Raw genomic sequence first — 24,735 nt, 5'->3', positions numbered from 1 at the left:
GAATGAGAAGGCAGCCAATGAAGCAACACTAATACTCAATAGAGAGGGAGGCTGAAAACAAGTATCTACTTTCCTCATAGAATCCTTACATAGAATTGAGATTCACATACCATACAATTTGAGAGCCATATGTTAGAGGTCATTTGATCTTGTCCATCATTTTATAGATGAAAATTTAAGTGAGTTTCCAAAAGTTCACATGGCTGATTAGTAGAGTTTTCGCTCTGGTGTTCTCTAGGTTGCTTCCAAGGAACCCTCTCCTTTCCACTCTCTGTCCTCTAAATCTTCTCAGAACCTCATGGAAGTGGTGTCTCCAAGGTAACTGAAGTAGGGTGATTTTGAAGTTGAATGTATACCAAAACTGCCAACCAAGTGCCTCTAAATATACATATACACACACACAATACGCACACACATATTTATTTATTTTTCTTGGGGGACGGAGTCTCGTTCTGTTGCCCAGGCTAGAGTACAGTGGCACGATCTTGGCTCACTGCAACCTCTGCCTTCCGGGTTCAAGCAATTCTGTTGCCTCAGCCTCCCCAGTAGCTGGGATTACAGGCACACACCATCACACCCAGCTACGTTTTTTGTATTTTAGTAGATACGGGGTTTCACTGTGTTGCCCAGGCTGGTCTTGAACTCCTGAGCTCAAGCAATCCACCCAACTCGGCCTCCCAAAGTGCTGGGATTACAGGCATGAACTACTGCACCCAGTCTTTTTTTTTTTTTTTTTTTTTTTTTTAGATGGCGTCTTGTTCTGTTGCCCAAGCTAGAGTGCAGTGGCACGATCTCAGCTCACTGCAACTTTCGCCTCCTGGGTTCAAGAGATTCTCCTGCATCAGCCTCCCGAGTAGCTGGAGATTACAAGTGCCTGCCACCATGACCGGCTAATTTTTCTACTTTTAGAAGAGATGGGGTTTTGCCATATTAGCCAGGCTGGTCTTGAACTCCTGATCTCAGGTGATCCGCCCACCTTGGCCTCCCAAAGTGCTGGGATTACAGGCCTCAGTCACCATGCCCAGCCCCTTTAAAAATATTAATGCTTTGTCCAGATCACGATTTTGTGAGTTTAAGTGAGGTTAACCATCATTAACATCTACTCAGATACTTCTGAGTAAGAGTTCATGTTAAAACCAATTATTCTGATTAGGTTTAATGTTTGCATTTCAGAATGTCCTAATACACAGTTAAAGCCTAGCAGTTAGATCATTTTCTGCTTAACAAAGAGAAACTTTCTGTTTACTACAATTTTAACTTCCAATGGGAAACCGGAAGCCTAGGCTATTCTTCCTTTGGTAATAAACACCTGGATACTGTCCTCTTAACACTCTGTGAATGGTGATTTGGGGAGGTGAAAAAGGTATATTTAGCCTCTAAAGCGTACATCACAACATAATCCTATCAACTTTAGGTCACACATGATAATCTCAAATTGCTAAAAATAATAGCTCCAGACCAAAATGACGTAACTTGCATAGCAAGACTTTATTGCATATTCTCGTGTAGCATATACTGTTTTCTGTCTATATTGTAAAATATATAGTGCCTTACCTCTTCAACTAAACTAAGAGCTCCAGAAGTTTGTTTTCTGATGTATTTTACAACATCCAGTCCAGTGCATGGTACACACTAGGCACTCAAATATTTAATAAAATTATTTATTTAAGAAAAAAAGGAACATACTCTCTAACCCAGTGATTCTCAGCTTGGGAGGAACAGGTAGATCAAAGTAACAGGGACATCCTTGCTCCTCACCCTTTTAAAAACCACTGTCACTAGGAGACACTGATCCTGACAAGTGTTCTCTCACGTGTCATGGGACAGAAAAAAAGATTTAGAACTATTTATCTGGTATAAAACTAATTTTATAGATAAAGAAGTCGGGTTCACGTAAATCAAACAATTTGTTCACACTCATTTCACATTACTTGCAAATTATAATCACCTAACCTATTGTTGACTGGTTTCAGGTTCCTAACTAAAAAGGCATTTGAAGACCTGCCTCAAATCAGAAAATCAGATGACCTTTTAGGGTTTATGTCCTTATAATCCTAATCACTACCCATAGAAATAGATCATTTATCTCTAAATGACATCAAATGCAAGATGTTTGAACATTTTAATACTATCATCTACATAAAATAGGGTATTAGTTAATGAAAACTATTGTCTAGGGATAATGCTCTTAAATGCAATCCAAACCATCAAGTTGGGTTTCTTTCTTCACATAAAATCCTCAACTGAATGTGAGAAATATTACAAGGGAGAATTTTTAAAAGTAAACTTGTGGCATTAAGTAATTTCAATTTTAATTAGTATCTATAAAGATGTGAAACACTAATGTAGAACACTAGTTTTTGTTTTAAATTTAAAATGCCTTTATAACTTTTAATCAATATTTTGAAAGTATTCTGAATCAAAAGTATTTTGAGACCTAAAAATTTATTCCACATTTAAAAATATATAAAGAAAAGGAGGAAAATATAGGCTACAGAAATGTATGTATAATATAAACTTAACATATAGAAATGCATAGAAAAAAACTGAAAAAATAAAGCAAAGATAAATTACGCTATCTCAAGGTAAGAAAATTATGAGTGACTTTTTTCCCTTTTATTACATTAATATATTACTTTGACATTGTGAAAAGGTGATTTGAAAGATTTCAAAAAGGGGAATTTTTTCTTATATTTATACGGCTTAGAAATATTCAAAACAAATTCACAACAGACTTTTAATGTGAGACAAATTCACAATTTAAAGTCATTCAGATAAAAATGCCTTGGTGAAAACAACATTCAAGCTTATTTTAAAAAAAACAAACAAACCAAAAAAAACCTGAGGTTTTCCAGGTAAGTACACTTTTGCCATCAATCGATATTATTCCTATAAATGTTTCAGTGTGCCAGTACATGTAGATACACGTACACACACACAAAAATTAAGATTTTCAAAATTTCAAAGAAATCAGTGTTAAATTTCCAATGAAAAAAAAACCACTTAAAATATGAAATCATTTCACTGAATCTGACTAAACATTTAAATTCTAGTTACCAGATGTACATTCAGAAAGTACCCCACCTAGGCTATAGAGAATAAACCACTTCCTTCAATAGCACTGTTGCACTGATTGTGATTTATTTGTTATGAATTACTTTCCCACTTTAAAGCAGCTTTATAGCATAACTTGTGTCATCAAATCCATTATAAAGCATCCATCTCCTATCACAATAGAAGAAAACAACCTAAAAGATGCACTGAGCCCAGATTTCAATTTTATGTAAATAGCACTGAACCAGCAATTTTTTAAAACAAAGACATTTAAATGAACAAATTCAACCTACATATTAGATTGGATTATATACCTTGAGGTAGTATATGCAAAATTTACAATCTAATACATGCAATGAATTTAAATTATATTATGACCACTCTATAGCACTAAGAATTCTTATTACTAATAATTTTCCTTCAAATAGATTTATATTTTATTTGAAAATATTATTACTGTGACTGAAAATTTTGTTGGACTAGAAATAGGACAGCCTATAAAACAAAGTCTTTTTACTTTACAGAATGAAACAGTATACAACCTTTAAAAAATAACAAGGAAAAAAACCTACACTAAACAAATACATTGGTGTTTTTTAACATTCTGTCCTAGGACTTCTCTTTCATTTATCCCAAACTCTCTCTGAGAGATCTCATTTATATCCCCATCCCTGGAACTATCTACCCTTGGGTCTCTCCCTAATCACATTAATTTTTCTGTCCTAAGCTTAGGCATATTATTTATAAGCAAAGCTAAGAATGTATATTTGAGAAATACCTCCTCAGCAATACAGAATTATCTAAATTGAGTAAGTACCAACCACACACCAAGAAATGCTATAATGACTTAATATATACTATAACGGCTCATTTAGCATTGCAACTACCAGAAAAAATAAGAACCATAACCCTACTTTTGCAAATGAGGAAACTGTAGCATAGGGTTAAGTAATTTGCTAAAGGCCACACAGCTAGTGCTGAAATCTAAATCCAAGCACTCTGACACAAGCACCAGTGCTCTTCTAAATTAATGTGGAAACTAGCAGTGAGAATCAACTCTAGTCACAAAAATCAGAAAAATAGTGAACATCTGGATACACGAAAAAGTCCAGGAGAAATAAAAATTTCATAGTATGCATGAGCTGAAATAAGGAAAAAAAGGTTTACAAGGACCTTACTGAAAACTTTAAGGGTTCTAGAATCAGAGATGATAAATGAAAATTAAACTGTGTTAATTAAATTTAAATGGCATCAAAATTTACTAATATTCTGTATATTTAGGTGCTACACACTGTTTTCAGTGACAATAAAAGACACATACACAGGTCTTCATAGATTCAGCATAATCCTTATTTGAACCTAGGATTTTCAGAAACATGACCTTAAAGACAGGGAGAGGTTACTCCATTTGAATAATCCTAAAAAAAAATTTAGTTTTAAAAAAGATATAAAATAAGATCATTGTATATCTCCAGATATAATACATTATTTCCAAACACCATTTTGAATTCATGTGTGTGAGCAAAAGACTTAGTAATGGCACCAATACCCAGAAATAACTCCATAGTAACAAATATAACAAATTTTAAAGCAATTAGTAAAGGAAAAGGAAATTAATATTGTTTGGGGACTACTATGTAGATGTATAACTATTCTATCTTGACAGTGTATTCTACGGGGGGGAAGGAAAATGAAAAATATAGTATGCCTTTTACTTAAAAAACCATAATAAAACATCCCTATATGTATGTGTCTATTTTTATAAATGGTTATGTGAAAGAATATACATCAGACTGTTAAAATGGCTAAATGGAGAAAGGGATAACAGGTAAAAGGGCCTACATAAAAACATTATGAATGATTTAAAAAAAAAACCCTCCAAAAAAAAAAAAAACTCAGTGGAAGTAACTTGAGCATCTCAATTCATTAGACTTTAACATAATAATCCACTTTTTAACCGCATTTGTTCCTTAAGTGGTAATAAAAGAACACTACTTCTTTGAACTAAGTTCAATGATCATTTCCTGGGCATGTTCCAAGAGCAAGACATTATGAAAATTGCATTATATGGGTTACTTTACTTCTCAGAAACTTGTAAGGTAGACATTATTTTCTCATGGATAAATGGTATTTTTGGCAATGCCGACCTGTAACAGCATGTTCAATGCACTATGGACACAATTTTCAGGGACACAAGGTAACTGCCATAAGCCCAAGAAAAACTGCATAATTTATCTTTTATCCACTGTCAATGAATGAAAACTTCAATACAAATACAAAATCCTTCAGTGGAGCATAATTATCCTTTATGAAATAACACTATCAATGCCATTATGGGTAATAATTAAATTTAAGAATTAGTATAATCTTTCTGAAGAAATGTGCTAAAAGTACTATATGTACAATATGTACTAAAAGTCTTAAAAATGACCATCCCTTTTTATCCAGCAATTCCACTCTAAAATTTTATCTTTTATATAACAATAAATTGAAACACTTAAGTTCCTATAATAACCAGACAGCTAGACAATGGAATACTATGAAATCTAAATTTATTGGTATTAAAAAAGGGTCTATGTGTGGTTGTCAGAGACTAAGGGGAGGGCAAAATGAAGAGCTGTCTAATGTTGCACATGATTAAGTTAAAATGGGTTTTTCAAAAAGGCAGATGACCACTTTTTAAAAAAAGGACTAATACACTCTAATATGTAGAAACACACACAAAGGATAAAAATGAAGACTTCAGTATCACAAACATATTGCTGTGAATGCTGTTTCTACCATTTACTTGTTTTGTGGCCTTGGGGAAGATGTTTACACACTCTGGAGCTTCAGATCCTCCAACTATAAAATCAGCATAAAAATAATCCCTACTCTATATGATTATTACGAATACTAAGTGATAGCAGATATAAAGAATTTAGTACATTTGGTGTAAAGTACTCATTAATATTGCCTACGATTACTGCTTAAATGCATCAAAATGCTACATAATTCTAGATTCCATAGGATTAGGTATGCACTTCCTCTTAAACTGGTTCTCAATAAACAATATTATTGAAGCTGGTACTTACAATGGCACCAAGCTAGCAAATATTAAGAAACTAAATTATACAGTATTTTAAGTCAAACAGAATTGTTGTTTTACAATCCAAAGACCACAAAGTGATCTGAAATTTAAACAGACTAGCAAATGACTTCATTTCTTAGGACTGCTAATTTGCAGGATTTAGAAACATACCAATTGTCTATACATGAATGTCAAGTCTCTTGTTTAAATAATACTAGCAGAAAAAAAAACCAAAAATAATTTTTAAATACCCTACTAATGATAACGTTGGTTTCCTTGACAATGGATTCAGTTTTATCCCTAAGATACTTATCATTTAACAAGATTAAACTGTTACAGAATAAAAATTTGTTGCAAGAAAGTAATGTATAACAATGAAAAGGGCACTGGAGATTCAAAGAACTCTATTCAAATTACAATTGGCCTCTTAACACCCATCTAAAATTAGGCAATTTATTTATTTTATATGAGCCTCAGTTTCTCCACCTACCTCAAAGGTTCTTATAATGACCAAATAAAACATACACAAAGCCTGATGCATAGCTGATATTCAAAATGTTAACTCACCATCCTATCTCCCCTTGAGAGGTAGCTCCCAGAACAGGAAGCTTTACAGATAACCAAAAAAAAGCAGTCACCATGTTCAGACTGAAAGCAGTTGGCCATAAAGGTACTTCTATTAAATCAGAGACCTAGCCCCTTAGGGGCTACTCTAAAACTCAAGGGGAAAGTTTGTACCTTAGTTTTATGTCCCCTATGCCTAGCATGTTTTTCTAATTTAAAAAAAGGAGCATGCAATTAATGCTGGCTAAGCTAAATTTTATTTGTCCTCTCCCTCCATTCTATTATTTGGCTAAAGTATTTAGCACATAAAAACCACTCAAAAATTACTTTTTACTAAAAGGATGTGTAATTGCCTTAGAATAAAACAAGAAAGTATATACAAATATACATAATGTGATTAGAATTTGTAAAGTTAAAAAAAAAAGCAAGGTAATTAGTGTTAGAAGAAAACTCTATATTTAACATTCATGTAATTCATAGATGGTACCAGCTGTTCATGAAGATATGCTGTTTTGAGAGTCTAAAGCAAATTATTTTTAAATAAGGCAATTAGTGTTTCAGTTTTTCCAGTGTAGGTGTATATACAAAGAGAATCTTAAAACATAGCTGAGAACATTCTGAACTAAAGTTTTTTCACTGAAATAAACCACTTCCTTTACAAAGTCCACATAATTTTAAGCAGAAAGCCAATTAATTCTGAAGTTACCTGTATAAGTATAAAATTCTCCTGTCTAAATAAAAATACTCAGTGATGAATAAATTAATGAAAAAATATTTTCAACAAAAAATAAATTCAAAAGGGGAAACCAAAAAAGATACACTAAATATGACTATGTTAACAATCTACTAAAAAGGATTAAAATAAAAGAGGCATTTTAAGTGCATTATTGAAATGTTCATACAGATTTAGTAGTATTCATAATATCTCATATTTCTTTGTAACATAAACTTTTCAAATTAATCACAGGATTTATTTCCAGGATAAAGATAAAACCTCATAATACATTTGACCTCAGCAGGAAAAAAAAAAGAGGTTGCATCTTCTCATAAAAATCAAATGTTACTATGTTTCCCATTTACTGATGAGATACATAGAGATGATGGCTAAGAAAAAGACAAACACAATAAAATAAACAAGTAGGAAAAAAATGACCTTAGGGAAACTGTTTATAGCTCCTTTATCTTTTTTTTTTTAACTTCTTGATTCTTCAATAGGGAACAACCTGCCATTAAGAACCAAAAGTGGCCAGGCGCAGTGGCTCACACTTGTAATCCCAGCACTTTGGGAGGTCGAGGTGGGAGGATCACGAAGTCAGGAGATCGAGACCATCCTGGCTAACAGGGTGAAACCCTGTCTCTACTAAAAATACAAAAATTTAGCCGGGCGTGGTGGCAGGCGCCTGTAGTCCCAGCTACTTGGGAGGCTGAGGCAGGAGAATGGTGTGAACCCGGGAGGCGGAGCTTGCAGTGAGCCGAGATCGCGCCACTGCACTCTAGCCTGGGCGACAGAGCGAGACTGTCTCAAAAACAACAACAAAAGAAAGAAGCAAAAGTATGACAATCATCACCTGAGTTATAAATAATATTAAAGATATTCATATACAGATATACTATGTAAAGTTTAACTATGAAAATGGCAAAACAATGCTAGAAAGAATATAACCTCATCATATAAAAGTAGGCTTTACTTTCTAAACAAAAGTTTTACTTGAAGGGAAAACCAGATAAAAATTTAAGAGAAAAGGAAAATGATATATAATAGCTTTCTAACTAGTACAGGTAAACCACTATTACTTAAAGCACACCTTGTCAATAGCAGCTCAATTATATATTTATTTCTTCAAACCAAGCAATACTTTTAAACAATCAATTATCTTAATGATCTGATTAGTATAAACATTTATCAGCTACTTTGTGAGGCAATGGAAATATCAATTTTGAAAACTGTAAAAAATGTCCAATTTAAATTATACATGATAGTTTTTCCAGATTTTTAGACCAACTATTTTTCTCAATGCTCACTTTTTTTTAACATTAACTACTTTTTCAATGAAATAAAATTAATCCAGTGGTAGGAAAAGCCTCAGTAGGAATCATAAGAGTGAAACCTCACTTCACATAACAGTATCTACTCTGTTGAAAACTATCTTCCAGTTGACTAATTATAAAATTTTAATCCATAAATAATACTTTTCTGAGAAGAGGGTCCTTTAAAACAATAATGATGGGCCAGGAGCGGTGGCTCATGCCTGTAATCCCAGCACTTTGGGAGGCCGAGGCAGGCGGATCACGAGGTCAGGAGATCGAGACCATCCTAACACGGTGAAACCCTGTCTCTATTAAAAATACAAAAAATTAGCCAGGCAAGGTGGAGGGTGCCTGTAGTCCCAGCTACTTGGGAGGCTGAGGCAGGAGAATGGCGTGAACCTGGGAGACGGAGCTTGCAGTGAGCCAAGATTGCGCCACTGCACTCCAGCCTGGGTGACATAGCAAGACTCTGTTTCCCCCCTCAAAAAAAAAAAAAAAAAGATGTATGAATTTTAATTTCTGAATTTTCCTGTGGAAGAGTTTGTGTTACTCAGTTTTATATTCTTGGGGGTGTTTTTTTTTTCTTGGTAGATTTAAGGTGGCAAGGAAAATAACATCAGAAAATTAAGATTATTCCACAATTTTATTCCCCAAATACATGCTTTTTTAGCAGTTCATTCATGGGAATGTATAACACAATTATAAAATAATACTCTAAGGTTATATGTATTTGCTGTCAACAAAATGAACTAAAATATTGTCTAAATTAAGATATGTTAACATGTAATATATTATTTTAGAAGTTAGTTCTAATTTATTACCAGAAGAGGCTAATTTTATGTAAATACTAGGAAGTTCACATTCTAAAACTACAGATATATTAAAATACTGAAAATTTCTCTGGGAGAAAAAAGAGAAATCTTCTGGAATGTTTAGTGGTATCAAGTTGACGTGATACTGGAACTATTACATGCAAGCTCCTAAATCTTTAGGACAAGGCCTGTTGTATCACATACCGAGAAAGAAATGATCACAAGTCTCTCAGATCAGTCTAGTTTCACAGCTGAAAAGGGGGTATCTAATCTAACAAGTGCCCTTGGAAAAATACATCCAGTTTAAGAGCCAAAGCAAAGATGTTTCTATCCCACTCTTCTTCCAAAAGACACCCATCCCATTTTCCCGAAAGAGAGAGAGCAAGAAAAACAGAATACTGTACTTTCAAAAAAGTAGGAAACAGTCCTAACACCAAAGCACAAACTATGAAGAACATCTTACCAAACAGAAATGTGGATCAAACTCAGTGTACTTGAGAAACATAGGACTCCAGATTCTGTCCAGAAGCCAGAGTTCTCCAAAGTTGGAGACATACCTCTGAAGGACCCAACAAAAGAGTCATCAAGAAAATAGCAACAGTGAAGGCTAAGGAAGAATCTCGGAACCCATCCACACCAAGGACAAGGAAATCATAAAAACCTTCGAAAGAGAATTTCACTTAGCCTTTCACTGTTTCTGTTTTGCCTCAAAGAGAGAAAATTGACACTGCTGAGAAAACTGCTGCAACATGACCTAAGGATAAACAGCAAGTCCAAGAGTACAAGGTGGACCAAGCTCAGTCACCACACCCCTCCCATTATTCTTTATAAAATGCTGTCAAAAAAGAAATCCCTCCCTTTTTCAAATATTCAAAGAGGGCATGACATAGAAGCTATAGGTAGATACTCTAAGAATAAATATGGAGGAAAACAAAAGGCAGATGAAGAATATGTAACAGTTGAATGTAAAAAGAAAAAGACAGGGTTTTTAAAGTTTTATGATATCAAATACAGCAAAGAAAATACAGTCTCTGACACAAGAGCTTAAAAGAAAGACACAGGATAAAATAAAGATGATAAAAACAAATAGGAGGAAAAATGGAAACGTAAGCCAGCAGGGCTCAGAAGAACAGAGGGAGAATGGGAAACTCCGGTAGAAATAAAAACCACACTGGAGGTGGCAGAATCGAGGTAGCTAGTTAGCAACATGCAACAACAGAAAACAGTAGAGCAGCAGCTGCAAATTCCTCCAGGAAAGAAAGAGTAATGCTAAACTATTATTTGCCATTTGTCATGCAAACACAGGCCACAAAATCACTTTTAAAATAACTAATAAACTGTTTTTAAAAACTGTTTAATAAATTGTTTTAAAAAATTGTTTAAAAGCTAATAAATTCAGTAAAGGTGTAAAGGAGAACACCTTACCTAAGAATTTAAAATATTAACAAAATTAATGGGAAACGGAAAAGGGGTGAATTGTAAATGTTCACATCTCCATTTTTAACAGTGAGAGATCAATATACATTGTTTAAAGTTAGTGAAGTTAAAAAGATAAAGTATGTTACTACATGATAAAAATAAACTATCAAATTTCCAAGTTATCAAAGAATACACAAAGATAAAAACAAACACAAATTCGTATCAAAATATGTAAATATAAAAGACAACTTTTTAAAAAATGACAGACATTATTATCTGGTCTATTAATAACATAAATGAGAAGAACCCATCTATTAAAACAAAGACTCTCTATCCAAACCCAAGTATAGAAATACAGGAGATACAACTAAACCTAAGCGACTCAAAACATTGAAAGCAAAAGAAGGGACAAATAAAACTTAAGAGAAAGCAGCAATCATGATATTAATGCTAAACTGAATTTAAGGCAAAAAGCAAAAAACTAGCAAAAAGGGAAACTTAATGATAAATTCAAATCCATAGAAAGATCATGTATGTTTGTATATCAAATATTACAGAGTAAACTCTCCAGGCAATATGAAATAAAAATGCAAGAGTGTTATATATTAACTTACCACTCTCAGCCTATCGCCAATCAAAAAAAAAAACACAAAAAAAACAGATTATAAGAATAACGAACAGGCCGGGTGCGGTGACTCACACCTGTAATCCTAGCACTTTGGGAGGCCAAGATGGGTATATGGCTTGGGCCCAGGAGTTCAAGGTCAGTATAGGTAACAAGGCAAGACCCCATCTCTACTAAAATTACAAAAATTAGCCAGGTGTGATTGCAGGCACCTGTAATCCCAGCTATTCGGGAGACTGAGGCCTGAGAATAGCTTGAACCCAGGAGGCAGAGGTTGCAGTGAGCCGAGATGGCGCCACTGCACTCAGGCCTGGGCGACAGAGTGAGACTCCATCTCGAAAAAAAAAAGAAAAATAAGCTAACAGAAAATTATTGTATTTTGTATTCTGCAAACAGAACAGTGTTGTAGACAAATGCCTATGAAATACATTGGGTCGCAAAGACAAACTCAATAAACAAGAGTACAGACCAGATACTCTGATAAACAGTATAATAAAACCAGTAATCATAACAAAAATAACAAAACTCCCCAACAACCAAAATTCTAAAACTCTCTTGGACTGTTGGCTTAAAAAGGAAATGAAAATTAAAATTGTTGATTATCTGGAAAATAACAGTAACTCGAAAAGAACCCATCAGCCACAGCAAATGTAGTAGTCATAGGAAAAATAATGACTACAGAGATACAATTAAATAAGAATAAAGTGAGAATTATGCATATCAACTTTAAAATATTAGAAAGGAACAAGTAAAGGATGAGGCTAGATTCTAATCTAACAGTTTATTTAAACAGAGATCTGAAATTTACGTGGCAAAATGTTAGCTTGTTAAAACCAAGTGCTAGTTCCATGAGTGTTTGTTACATTATTTTCTGCATCTTTCTGTTAGAAATTCCATAAATAAAAACTAACTTTTTTTTTTTTTTTTGAGACAGTCTCACTCTGTCACCCAGGCTGGAGTGCATTAGCACAATCTTGGCTCACTGCAACCTCTGTACCCAGGCTCAAGCAATCCTCCCATCTTAGCCTCCCAAGTAGCTGGGATCACAGATGTGTGCCACCACGCCCGGCTAATTTTTTTGTATTTTTGGTAGAGATGGGGTTTCGCTATGTTGCCCAGGCTGGTCTTGAACTCCTGAGCTCAAGTAATTCACCTACCTCGGCCTCCTAAGTGCTGAGAATACAGGCATGGGCCACCGTGCCTGGCCATAAAAAACTTTTAAGATGAATTAAAAATGCATATATGTTAAATATTCTACTCAGAAGGATAGGAAATAAAAAGCAAAAAACATAAGGAAAATACATGAAGTCATACACAAACTTACAAAGTAATGAATTAAACCAGGAGAACTAATTACAGATCTAGGAACTAAAATTTAGGGAAGAAAAAACAAAATAAATTGCAAGGTAATTAAAAAAAAAATGCTGGGCAGAGAGAAAGGGGAGACTAGAGGAGAGAAAGCCATACTGAAAATAAGAAAGGAGAAGTAACTACAGACATAGAAAAATCTAAAAGAATAAGACAATGTTTGGTACAATGCACAACAAACACATTTGTCACCTTGGATGAAATGGATGTTTTTCTAAGAAAATTAAAACTTTTAAAACTGATCCCAGAATCTTCGAAAAGATAAATCCTATCATAAAGCAAATCATTTAAATGCTACTGAATTATTCGAAGATAAAATCATTCTAATTTTTTTGTAAAACCATCACAAGAAAAAACAATATCCAAAGAGCATACACATACACACAATTTCAAGTAATTTTATGAATAGATGAAATCATCTTAAGTAAAATGTTAGCAAATAAAATCCATCACATTAAAAGAAAAATCCACCATGACCAACTGGAGATGGTTCTACATCATAAGACTAGAACAATACTAGAAAATCTACTAAACTAATAATAATGTCTAACGTTATCTAAAGCCTTTGGCAACTCTGGAGACTATTTTTTTCCTTCAGAAATCTCTTGCTAGCAATAAATACAACAATAAAAATTAGAGCTGGATTTTCTTCTTTTTTTAGTAACGAGAAAAGCTGTTTCTAAAGCTCATATGGGAAAAAGAGGCATGTGAGATAACTCAGGAAAACTACAATAAGGAGTGAAAAAAACAAGACAGCCTACCAAATATTAAAACAGGTACTAAAAAGCTATAGTAATTTAAAAAGGTACTACGATAAATCTATCTTTCCACAAAGAGAAAAGATGGTGGAGAAATGAGATTCCTATGTTAGCCCTTAATATCAGCTAAATCAAAGATCCAACTGAAAAACAATGAATCTGACAAATGTATTAGAAAAAACAAGGATACTTTTTAAAAAATTATCTTGTCACAGTGGAGCATAACTTTCCAAAACCCTAAGAAAAAAGGCTAACAAATCTGAATACATAAAAGTTCAAAATCTATCTTCTAAAAAAATGACCTGACAAACTAGAAGCCAGAAAGTGTTTTCCATGCATATAACAATTTTTATGACTAATCTTCTTAGTATATAAATATGCACATATATATGTGTGCATATGGATCCACACATATACATACACATACACACATACACAGACACACACATCCTAAAAATCATGAAATGAGAGACAAACCAGCAGAAAAGTGGGCAGATTAAGAGTAGACAGGGAGAAAAATATAGCTTTATAGATAAGAAATATAAATAAATGAAAAAAATATTTTCCAATTATCAGGTTGGTATAATACCAAAAGGAGTAATACCCCTATCTATAAGAATTTGGGCAGAAATGCTCATAAACTAGTGGGAGGGAAATCAATTTCTATTAAGAGCAATTAGGCAATATCTATCCAAAACTTTCAAGTGTATCAGCTCAATTTCTAGAAATGTAGGATGTTCATTTATTATCAGCAATAACAACTGGAACACTTAAAATGTTCATCAACAGAGGCTGTTTAAATAAATTATGGTACAATCATATTACAGAATTCTAGGTAGCTGTTAAACGAGATTGATCTGTATATGGCAGTAAAGAAAGTTCTGCAAAATGCTTTAAGTGATACATATGTAAGTGTTACAGTATATTCTCCATTTGTATAAAAAGGTATCCATACATTCACATATGCGTAACATGCTAATGAAACCTTTGGAAGAATAAAGAAGAAACAGTGTATTTACAGTGGCTTCCTCTAAGGAACAAGATTGTGGGACCATATTAGGAAACAGACTCAATTTTTACTTAAAATCCTTGCCTACGTTTATGTGCCAGACATATTCTGAGTTGGGAATACAGCAAAATTCCTGTATTTGTAGGACTTACGTGGAAGGGGGGTGGAGGGAGAGCAGAGAGAAAACATAACAAAAACAAGTATATATACAACAAACACAGTGTCAGAGGATATAAGTGCTGTTAAGAATAAAGCAGAGTTACAACAGAAAGTCTATGCATGTGTGAGAGAGGAATTATGACTTCACATGGGGTGGTAATAAAGGGAGAAAAGTGAACTATGGGTGCATATGAAAGTTCCCCTACCCCACGATTGAGAGTAAAGTGATATCGAAACTACAATTCAAACAGCGATTAGCCAGGAGGGAAGGGGGAGAGAAAAAAGGCAAGCACTATAGAAGCACAGGAAACTCAGGTAGGTGTTCTTGGGTAGGTTTGGGTAAACAGGTAAAAAACAGAAATGAGTTCATAAAGAGGCTCAGGAAATAAAAGGATTTAGATAGGGAGAGAGAAAATTAGATCTTTAGTTTAGAAAACTTATTCTGGCCAAAATAAACTGAAAAGTCAAGAAACCAGTTAGATGTTTAGGTAATTCTGCTAAAAGCTAATGGCCTGTAAAAGGAAAAGTAACAGTAAATAAAATAATAAAAATAAAAGTAACAATAAAGAGGAAAAGTAACAATAACGAAGAAAATTATGAAGAGGAAAAATAACAATAAAGAGTAGTAGGCCAAAAAATGTACAGTTGATTCTCATTATTCACAGGTTCCACATTTGCGAATTCACCTAATCACAACAAATTTACTTGTAATCCCAAAATCACTACTCACTTTTGCACTCACTTGTGGACATGTGCAGAGCAGCAAAAAATTTGAGTCATCCAACATGCAAGTTCCCAGGTGAGGTGAGGAAGGTGACAGTCGGCCTTCTTGTTACAGCTCTCATACTGTAAACAAATGTCCTTTTCATGGTCTACTTAGTGTTACATTTTTTCCAGTTTTGTACTTTTTGTTGGTAATTTTGTGCTTTTGTTGATAATTTTTAAAATGGCCTGTAAGTGTAGTGCTTAGCATTCTAAACACAAGAAGGCTAGGATGTGCCTAACAAATAAAATATGTCAGATAAGGCATGAGTTACAGTGCTGTTGGCCTGAGTTCGGTGTTAACGAATCCATGCTACACACATCCATTAAATAAGGTGTCTTTAAATAGAGACACATATAAAACAATGTTATGTATTCACTGATTGATGAAAATGTTATGAGAGGCTTAATAAGGTGTCTTTAAATAGAGACACATATAAAACAATGTTATGTATTCACTGATTGATGAAAATGTTATGAGAGGCTCACAGGAACCTACCCCTGTATTTCTTGTAGGAGCAATGGTTCAGTATTCATTACTTCAGTGATTGCAGTGACTATAAAACATAACTACTGCAAATAACAAGAGTCGACTATATATGTATGCATATTATATGCACACACACATATATTTACTTATTTATAAGGTGGGAATAACAGGAATGGTAATCAATTACGAGTAGCAGGTAAAGAGAGATGAACCAAGGATGATACTAGGTTCCTGGTTTTGGTTAACTAGATGGTGATAGTAATAACAAAGACGGGAAACAGAAGAGAAGGTGGCACTTTGGATGAGGAAGACAAAGATGTCAGCTTTGAAGGGTATAATATGCTACACTGTAATAAAGATAATCATGTGTTGAAGTGTGCATATATCCCCCTCCCCTTTGACATAAGAATACTATCTTTGTTCATCTTGGGTTATATCTTTCATCTAAAATGCTTTTCTTCACTTATCCAATAGAAATCAGGCATGTCAATTTCAGAAATAAATACGCATTTTATCACTTCTTTTTTTTTTTTTTTTTTGAGACGGGGTCTCACCACACTGCCCAGGCTGAACTTGAACTTCTGGGTTCAAGTGGCAATCCTCCTGCCTCAGCCTCCCAAAGAGCTTGGACTACAGGTGCATGCCACCACCATACCCAGCTCATCATTTCCTTTGCCTTCCACTGTCATCTCTGCAATTACATGGCCAATATTCATCACAACCTATACTTATATAGTATTTCTAGGTGAGTCCTAAAAAGTAAAAAGAATATATAAAATTTTACCCCATGGAAAGCAAGAATTCTAAATGCCAAATATCGTAAAAGAAAATTTTCACAAACAGGTAGTTTGTTTTTTAATTTGTTTATAGAAATAAAACAGTACTTTCAGCATAAATGATTAAAAGATCATTCAGAAATATCAAGTTTATATAGAAAATCCTAATGGACAGATTGCATGTTTTCACACTTGATTTAGGAAAATCTCAGAATTTTAATCTTTCAGTGTAGCTTTTACAAAATATATACAAACTCAAAATGTGACAAATTTTTTACAATCAAAAAATTAAAATTGTATAACTGCATAAACTGAGTTTTATATCATTATAAATATATAGGTAAAGGAAAATGAGTGTAGAAATTCATATTAATCCCTCCCTGTCTAGTCCACATTATTTATGTATAATCTACTGTTTATATACAAAACAATTTCTGAACTATTATAAAATTGACTTTATAACCAAATATATACCTGCATGAACACAAAAGAGAAAACATGTTGATACACAGTTCTTTCTCAACATACAATGTATACTTGTTTATTTGCAATGGTCCACATATAGATTCAGGGTCAATTTAAAAAGGGAAATAATCATAAGAGAACTCATTATTCTTCTCTTTAACTGTATTTTATCTTCAGTGGTTTATTTTACTTACAAAAAATGAGCACCTTATTAGTTTTATCCCTGGTATGACAATTAGTTACATGACCCCCCACTGAGTACTAAAAACTAAATATAAAACACTGACTATAGTTATCATTACATATGAGAAGAAAAAGAGTAAAAGGCAAGTTTAAGAAAGATTCAAAGCTAAAAGGAGAAAAAGAGGTTCAAATGCCAGTTTAGTAACTAGGAAAGGTTTTAAAAAGGAAAAGTTTTAAAAAGTGCTCTGTACAGAAATGAAACCCTGGTTCTTGGCAATTTATTGTAAGAAGAATCATATCCAAAAGAGCCAACTAAAGACTTCAGAATGCAAAAGGACAAAACATCCATCCATGAACAACATCAGATCTTTTAAGAAACCAAAAAGAGTGAAGAGCAAAAATTGTTTTTAATGTATTTTATATCATTTAGAATATAATTACAATATTATTTCTACTCCTAAAGTAAATTATTAATGCCCTTGATCATAATGCAAGTAAAAACAGCTTTGCATCTTAAAATTTATAGCTGAACTGGAAAGTAAAGTAAACTAAAACACCTAGCATACCTGAGCTACTAAGACAGCAGTCAATAAACAGCAGCTGGTACAGAATATACACTTAGTGCCAACAATCACAAGGAGCATATTCATGAACAAGCAGATACCTGGCTTTTTACCAAGGACCAATGGCCAAGGGTGGAAGGTGGAAAGGTCTGCTCAGTTCCACCTTTGCAATCTCAGAGACTGTGACATTCCCTTAGTCAACAGGGCAAGTACTTGTCGTGTACATGCCTGACAGACCAGTAGCCAAGCCAAGGAAAATGGGAAGCCTGGAAACCTATTTAAGATATCGCTGCCATCTCTTACCACCCTATAATTTTTTTCCCCACCAAAAGAATCTCATACCTGGTAGTTACAACCCTAATCAGCCAAAAAATGGAGACCTAGTTCACCCGACAAAGTCTACTACATGGCTTTAAAAGTATTGCATTTGCACTTGAAAATTACTTTGTTATGAAAGAAGGTAACACAATAGTGCTGCTATTCAACTACAGTATAGATTACGTAAGTATTTGGGGATTCATGAGCAATGTGGACCACCTGTGCAGCACTTAACCTATCAGTAATTATCATCAGTTACAAACAAACTCTTATAATTCAATTAATTCACTGCTAAATTGAAGACTGCCAATATATACATCTAGTTCAATCATACACTAATTCAAAGTTACTAAAATGTGTGACCAAGGTTCAAGACTAGAAAAACAATCTCGGCCGGGCGCGGTGACTCAAGCCTGTAATCCCAGCACTTTGGGAGGCCGAGACGGGCGGATCACGAGGTCAGGAGATCGAGACCATCCTGGCTAACATGGTGAAACCCCGTCTCTACTAAAAATACAAAAAATTAGCCGGGTGAGGTGGCGGGCGCCTGTAGTCCCAGCTACTCGGGAGGCTGAGGCAGGAGAATGGCCTAAACCCGGGAGGCGGAGCTTGCAGTGAGCTGAGATCCGGCCACAGCACTCCAGCCTGGGCGACAGAGCGAGACTCCGTCTCAAAAAAAAAAAAAAAAAAAAAAAAAAAGAAAAACAATCTCAACCTCGGGATAATTAAAATTTTAAAATCAATCACAAAATATAGCTTGTGATTTAAATGATCTCCTAACCATTAGTATTATGGTGTACTGATATATTCAATTAAAAAACAAAAACCTGAAGACATCACAAGAAATCAAGAAGTGTTTGGTTTAAAAAAAAAAAAAAAGACATAATGCCATCTTAACTTTTCCCATCAAAATACTGAATATAAAAACATCACACAGAGATTAAAATTTTGGAATGTCATTCTGAATATAAACAGAAACAAAAGTAATACAAAAAATTAACAAATGTACAGTAAAGTAGCTGCCAGAGAAAAAATATTTACCGGGAAAAGACCAGCCTTTTTATTTTCATTAAAAAAAAATATTTGGCCAGGCATGGTGGTTCATGCTTGTAATCCCAGCACTTTGGGAGGCCGAGGTGGGCGGATCACCTGAGGTCAGAAGTTAGAGACCAGCCTGGCCAACATGATGAAACCCCATGTCTACTAAAAACACAAAAATTAGCCAGGCATGGTGACACGCACCTGTAATCCCAGCTACTCGGGGGGCTGAGACAGGAGAATCACTTGAATCTGAGAGGCGTAGGTTGCAGTGAGCCGAGATCATGCCACTGCACTCCAGCCTGGGGAACACAGTGAGACTCCGTCTCAAAAAAATAAAATAACATTTTAGATACAACTGTATTATATTTTTGCAAGGAATACTAATAATATCTCCATCATTTTATGCAAAGCTGTAATTCCTAAGTAGCATTTTTCCTTGGTATTCCTTATTTCTAGAAATTATTCATTCAAGTCAGACAGATGTTATTCTTGGCATTAATAAGTCCATTCTACTGATTTCTGCCTTTAAGGCAATGATTCTCAAACAGAAATACACATTTTGGGGAATAATTTTGAAAATACACATTCCCAAGTGCCATTCCTCAGAGACTGCTTTAGCATATATGGAGTGAAGCCTCAGTGTCTGTGTTCTGAAGTAATTCCTCCAGTGATTCTGATTGCTAGTTGAGAACCATTGCTTCAAGGGATTAATTACATACTTATTCTAATGATTAGAAAAGCTTTTATTGATCCCCCATTGCTGAAACTTTGTCACTGTGGGGCACACAGCTGTCAGTAGCAAAAAGGAAAACTCTACATTCCATTACTTACTGTAAAGAACAAGTTAGGCCGGGCACTGTGGCTCACGCCTATAATCCCAGCACTTTGGGAGGACGAGGAGGTGGATCACAAGGTCAAGAGATCAAGACCATCCTAGCCAACATGGTGAAAGCCCGTCTCTACTAAAAATACAAAAATTAACTGGGCATGGTGACACACGTCTGTAGTCCCAGCTACTCAGGAGGCTGAGTCTGGAGAATCACTTGAACCCAGGAGGCGGAGGCTGCAGTGAGCGTCACTGTCACTGCAGTCCAGCCTAGCGACACAGAAAGACTCCATCTTAAAAAATAAGAAGAACAGGCCGGGCGCGGTGGCTCACACTTGTAATCCCAGCACTTTGGGAGCCCGAGGCAGGTGGATCACAAGGTCAGGAGATGGTGGAGACCATCCTGGCTAACACAGTGAAATCCTGTCTCTACTAAAAAAAAAATTAAAAAAAAAAAAAAGTAGCTGGGCATGGTGGCGGACGCCTGTAATCCCAGCTACTCGGGAGGCTGAGGCAGGAGAATGGCATGACCCCAGAGGCAGAGCTTGCAGTAAGCCGAGATCGCACCACTGTACTCCAACCTGGGCGACAGAGCAACACTCTGTCACAAAAAAATAAAATAAAATAAAATAATAACAATAATAATAAGAAAGAAGAAGAAATAATAATAATAATAAAGAAGAAGCAGCAGAAGCAGAAGAAGCAGCAGAAGAAGCAGAAGCAGAAGAAGCAGCAGAAGCAGAAGCAGCAGCAGAAGCAACAGCAGTAGCAGCAGAAGAAGCAGAAGCACCAGCAGCAGCAGCAGCAGCAGCTAAAGACATCTGGTAAAATTCTCCATTCAAAGAACATGCAACCATACCTGAAAACACTTTTTATACATTCATTTTAAAGTGTATATTAAGGACAAATGGTTTTTAAAAATGTATAAAAATAATTCACATATTAATCCAACTTCTATATTTACATGGTCCCTTAAAAGATTTTCAGTTTATTATTATCAAAAACGTATTTCAACAATCTCCATAGTACTCTCAAAAGTCAGGAATTTTAAGATTTTTCTAATAGAAAAATTTTAGTATTTATCTACAGAAAAATAATGAAACTAGGAATTATATCATATTTTAAAATATAACATCTCAGCTATGCTGTGCCACATAAGAATAATCTTCACACTAAACTATAATAATCCCAAATGCTGGCATTTTCGTTTAAGAACAAAGCACAAAAATATTTCATAGAAAAAAATACTTCATCATAAAAAACATAGAAAGTTGAATGTTTCAAACAAAAATATCTGAGGTCTGATTTCACAACATCAAGTTTCCATATCCACTTTGTAAACATATACTCAGTATAGGTTACCAACTTAAATAAAGCCAGTTATCATTGAAAGAAGGCATAGTTTAAAAAAAATTCAGTGCAAAAATAAGTATCAACTAATCAACTGACTTAGGACAATTTTCATAAAAATCACAATTTGAATCCCATAATATAAAGTGATCCTCTGAATACTTTAATTAAAAATAAAAAGCTCTACAACAGCAATCAGGTTTTTCTTTTGTTACTATTCTCTAGTAAATGCTTTTTTTTGATTAGCTTTTACAATGTCATCAGGTGATGCTGATTTGAAGTCAAATGGTGTTATTGCTACAAGAGGACTTATTTCTTTGTCCTTTACATCTTGAACTTGTCTACTATAAAGAAAAGTCTTATAGAGGTCAAGGGTGCGTCGCTTGCAGCTTTTCAGTGGGTAACGAAGACACAGTGTTGAGGCAAAAGCTGAAGGTCTAGCAGCAAGGGCCTTGGTCCAAGAGAGAGAAAAAGGTGGTTTCCTGGTCAGAGAGCCTTTATTGTTTTTTTTATTATCCTTAGCAATATTGGAATTCTTCCCTAGCTTTGAACTTAGAACTTTAGTTCGTGATGATGGACCAATGGATTGGTCTACTATAGGCTTTGGAACAAAATCTGGGTTTTTTATAAGGACACTAAGATCAATATTTGAATCTATTCCAGGAGACCTCACTTCAGATAAACTGACCTCAAAGGACTCTTTCTTAATCTGAGAGTTGTCTCCATCAATTGTTTCTGCAATCAATTCAGAAAGTGACAAATTCTCAAGGTCTCTTGTGGGAGAAGCTTTATGAAATGCCAATGATGAGAGAGATCCTGTTAATTCTGATATTCCAGGTGAAGACTGACAGCGATTTGCTAATTGTGACAGGGGAAAGGATCCCAAACTTAGATCTGTGAAACTGGCAGATGACTGGTTATAAAGGTCAGATAAAGTAAAGCACTGGCTTATATTGTTTTCTTTGTGTTCCTGAAACAGTTCAGTGAGGGATGGACTTTCACACTGAGAAAACTGCAAATTATCATTTTTAAAAATGTAATTCTTGGCACTTTGTTCAACTAAAGAAACACTTCCAACTTCAGTTTCTTTACTGGCATTTAAATGATCAACAGTCATATTTTCCAATGAGCTAGTTAAGTACAAATGATTATTTGAACTTCCTAAACTGTCCTGTACTGGAATGTTTCGAAAATCAGACAGCGAATTATTTTGAATATATAAAGAATTATTCGGTGTTGTGCTCTTTATGATTATGGACTTTAAATCTGGCATTTCTTTGAATGCAGAATCATCTTTGGAAACACATTCAGATGCATGAAGTCTCAACAAATCAGCATCTAGGTTCTTTGAAAGTAGACTTTCCACACTGTCTGTAGATGATAATCTGACTGATGGCTGACTTTCACAGGAATCTCTTGACATATCATGAATTAGGTCAGCTAGTGAAAGTTCTTTTGTTAACTTACATGATTCTAGTTTCTTTTCACTTTTAAGTCTGTCAAGTTTCTTTCCTCTATGGAGTAAACAGTGACTTGGAACTGAAGAATTATGAGATAATCCGTATTTTCCTACTGAGCTAGACAAATCAAAGGGTTTGCAACTATAATCCAAATGATTTGCTGACTGAGGATAAGAACTTTGAACATTATCAGCTGAAATTTCAGAAGAAGAAAATAAGACTCCTTACCTTACAAGAGCCATTAATTTTCAGATGAATAGGTTGATACATGCAGAAGACAGTCACAGCAACCAAAAGGAAACATGAAATGAGGCATTTAATTACTAAATGCTTCTTTTGATTATGACATGAATAAAGTGATACTTGATCATTATGTAACACAAATACTCTAAAAAACAATAAGGGAATATTACCTTCCTTTAACAATTTAAAGTACTCTTTATACTCTATTCACTGATAAATACAAAAATAAGTCAGTCAATGTTCTAATTTTCATGAATTTAAAAATGTGAGGTTTTAACCATAATTAAATTACAGTCAGGATTGTCTCAAATTCAAAAACTTCTTTAAAAAAACAAAAGAAACTAGGTTCATTGTATTCTGTTAATGTATTAGAAACAAATAAGCAAACAAATAACCCCAAGTAATTTCTACCATAATCTGGGATACACTATCAATACAAGATGACATATTACACATTCATTTCCATCACAGCCAGTTAAAAGTGCCCATCTGTGGGCCCAGCATCCCCGGAAAACACTCTTATTTCATCGTAACAGGCTATGTGCAGCTTTGTTGTAGAAAAATTTAGCCCAAAGGTTACAATAACACTGACATAGTAAACAAATTGCCATACTCATACTGAGAGATAGCATGCCAATTAATATAATGCTACCACCTCAGTTCCCCTCTTACGTCCACTGAATTCCAAATTTCACCCCAAATTTTACAAATTTAAAATTAAATCTCTGGCTATAAAATGCAAAGTAGTATAATTATGATACTTATACCTAATTATATTTAAATTTTTAAAAGTATACATAATAAAAGCCTAAAGGGATTTTTTTAACATTAATTAGCTGGCTGTTAATTTCCTTTTCCGATCTCACTAGAGTTTAAAAAAATAACAATTGAAAAGTTCTGTAAGCTACTAACAAGAAGAAAAAGATGTCTTATCTAATTTTATTTCCACTATGTTGTTAGTTATAAAATCAAGTAGTGAGGCCGGGTGCAGTGGCTCATGCCTGTAATCCAAGAACTTCGGGAGGCCGAGGCGGGCAGATCCCTTGAGGCCAGGAGTTCAAGAACAGCCTGGCCAACATGGTGAAATCCCGTCTCTAATAAAAACACAAAGAAAAAAAAAATAAGTCAGGCACGGTGGCATGCACCTGTAATCCCAGTTACTTGGGAGGCTGAGGAAGGACAATCACTTGAACCCAGCAGGTGGGAGGCTGCTGTGAGCAAGATCATGCCACTGCACTCCAGCCTGGGTGACAGAGTGAGACTCTGTCTCAAAAAACAAACAAATAAACAAACAAACAAAAAAAATCAAGTAGTAAAATAACCACAAAAACAGGCTACCACAGAAAGGAAACTTAGTACTCATCCTAAAAATTCACAACTAGAAGATCAACT

At 34.5% G+C, this 24,735-nt stretch overlaps 1 protein-coding gene across 6 annotated transcripts in view; it reads right to left on the bottom strand.

Annotated features, from left to right (window-relative positions):
- The window catches only part of HBS1L (HBS1 like translational GTPase), a 93,597-nt gene that overhangs the window by 51,616 nt on the left and 17,246 nt on the right, over positions 1-24,735 (bottom strand). The window contains exon 1 of one of the 6 annotated variants that reach the window (XM_033235395.1): positions 15,597-15,684. The exons of 4 other annotated variants lie outside the window; for them this stretch is intronic. In XM_033235395.1, the coding sequence (XP_033091286.1) occupies positions 15,597-15,618 (22 nt within the window). In that variant the 5' untranslated portion in view covers positions 15,619-15,684. Of the gene's footprint in view, positions 1-15,596; positions 15,685-21,156; positions 23,324-24,735 lie in introns of those variants that run through there. One more of the 6 variants, XM_033235394.1, reaches the window with a different exon arrangement.

This window comes from Trachypithecus francoisi, unplaced genomic scaffold, assembly GCF_009764315.1.
Source record: "Trachypithecus francoisi isolate TF-2019V2 unplaced genomic scaffold, Tfra_2.0 Lachesis_group15, whole genome shotgun sequence".
Lineage (NCBI taxonomy): Eukaryota > Metazoa > Chordata > Mammalia > Primates > Cercopithecidae > Trachypithecus > Trachypithecus francoisi.
Note: the sequence above shows the minus strand (reverse complement) of the source record. Positions and strands in the feature narration are given on the sequence as shown.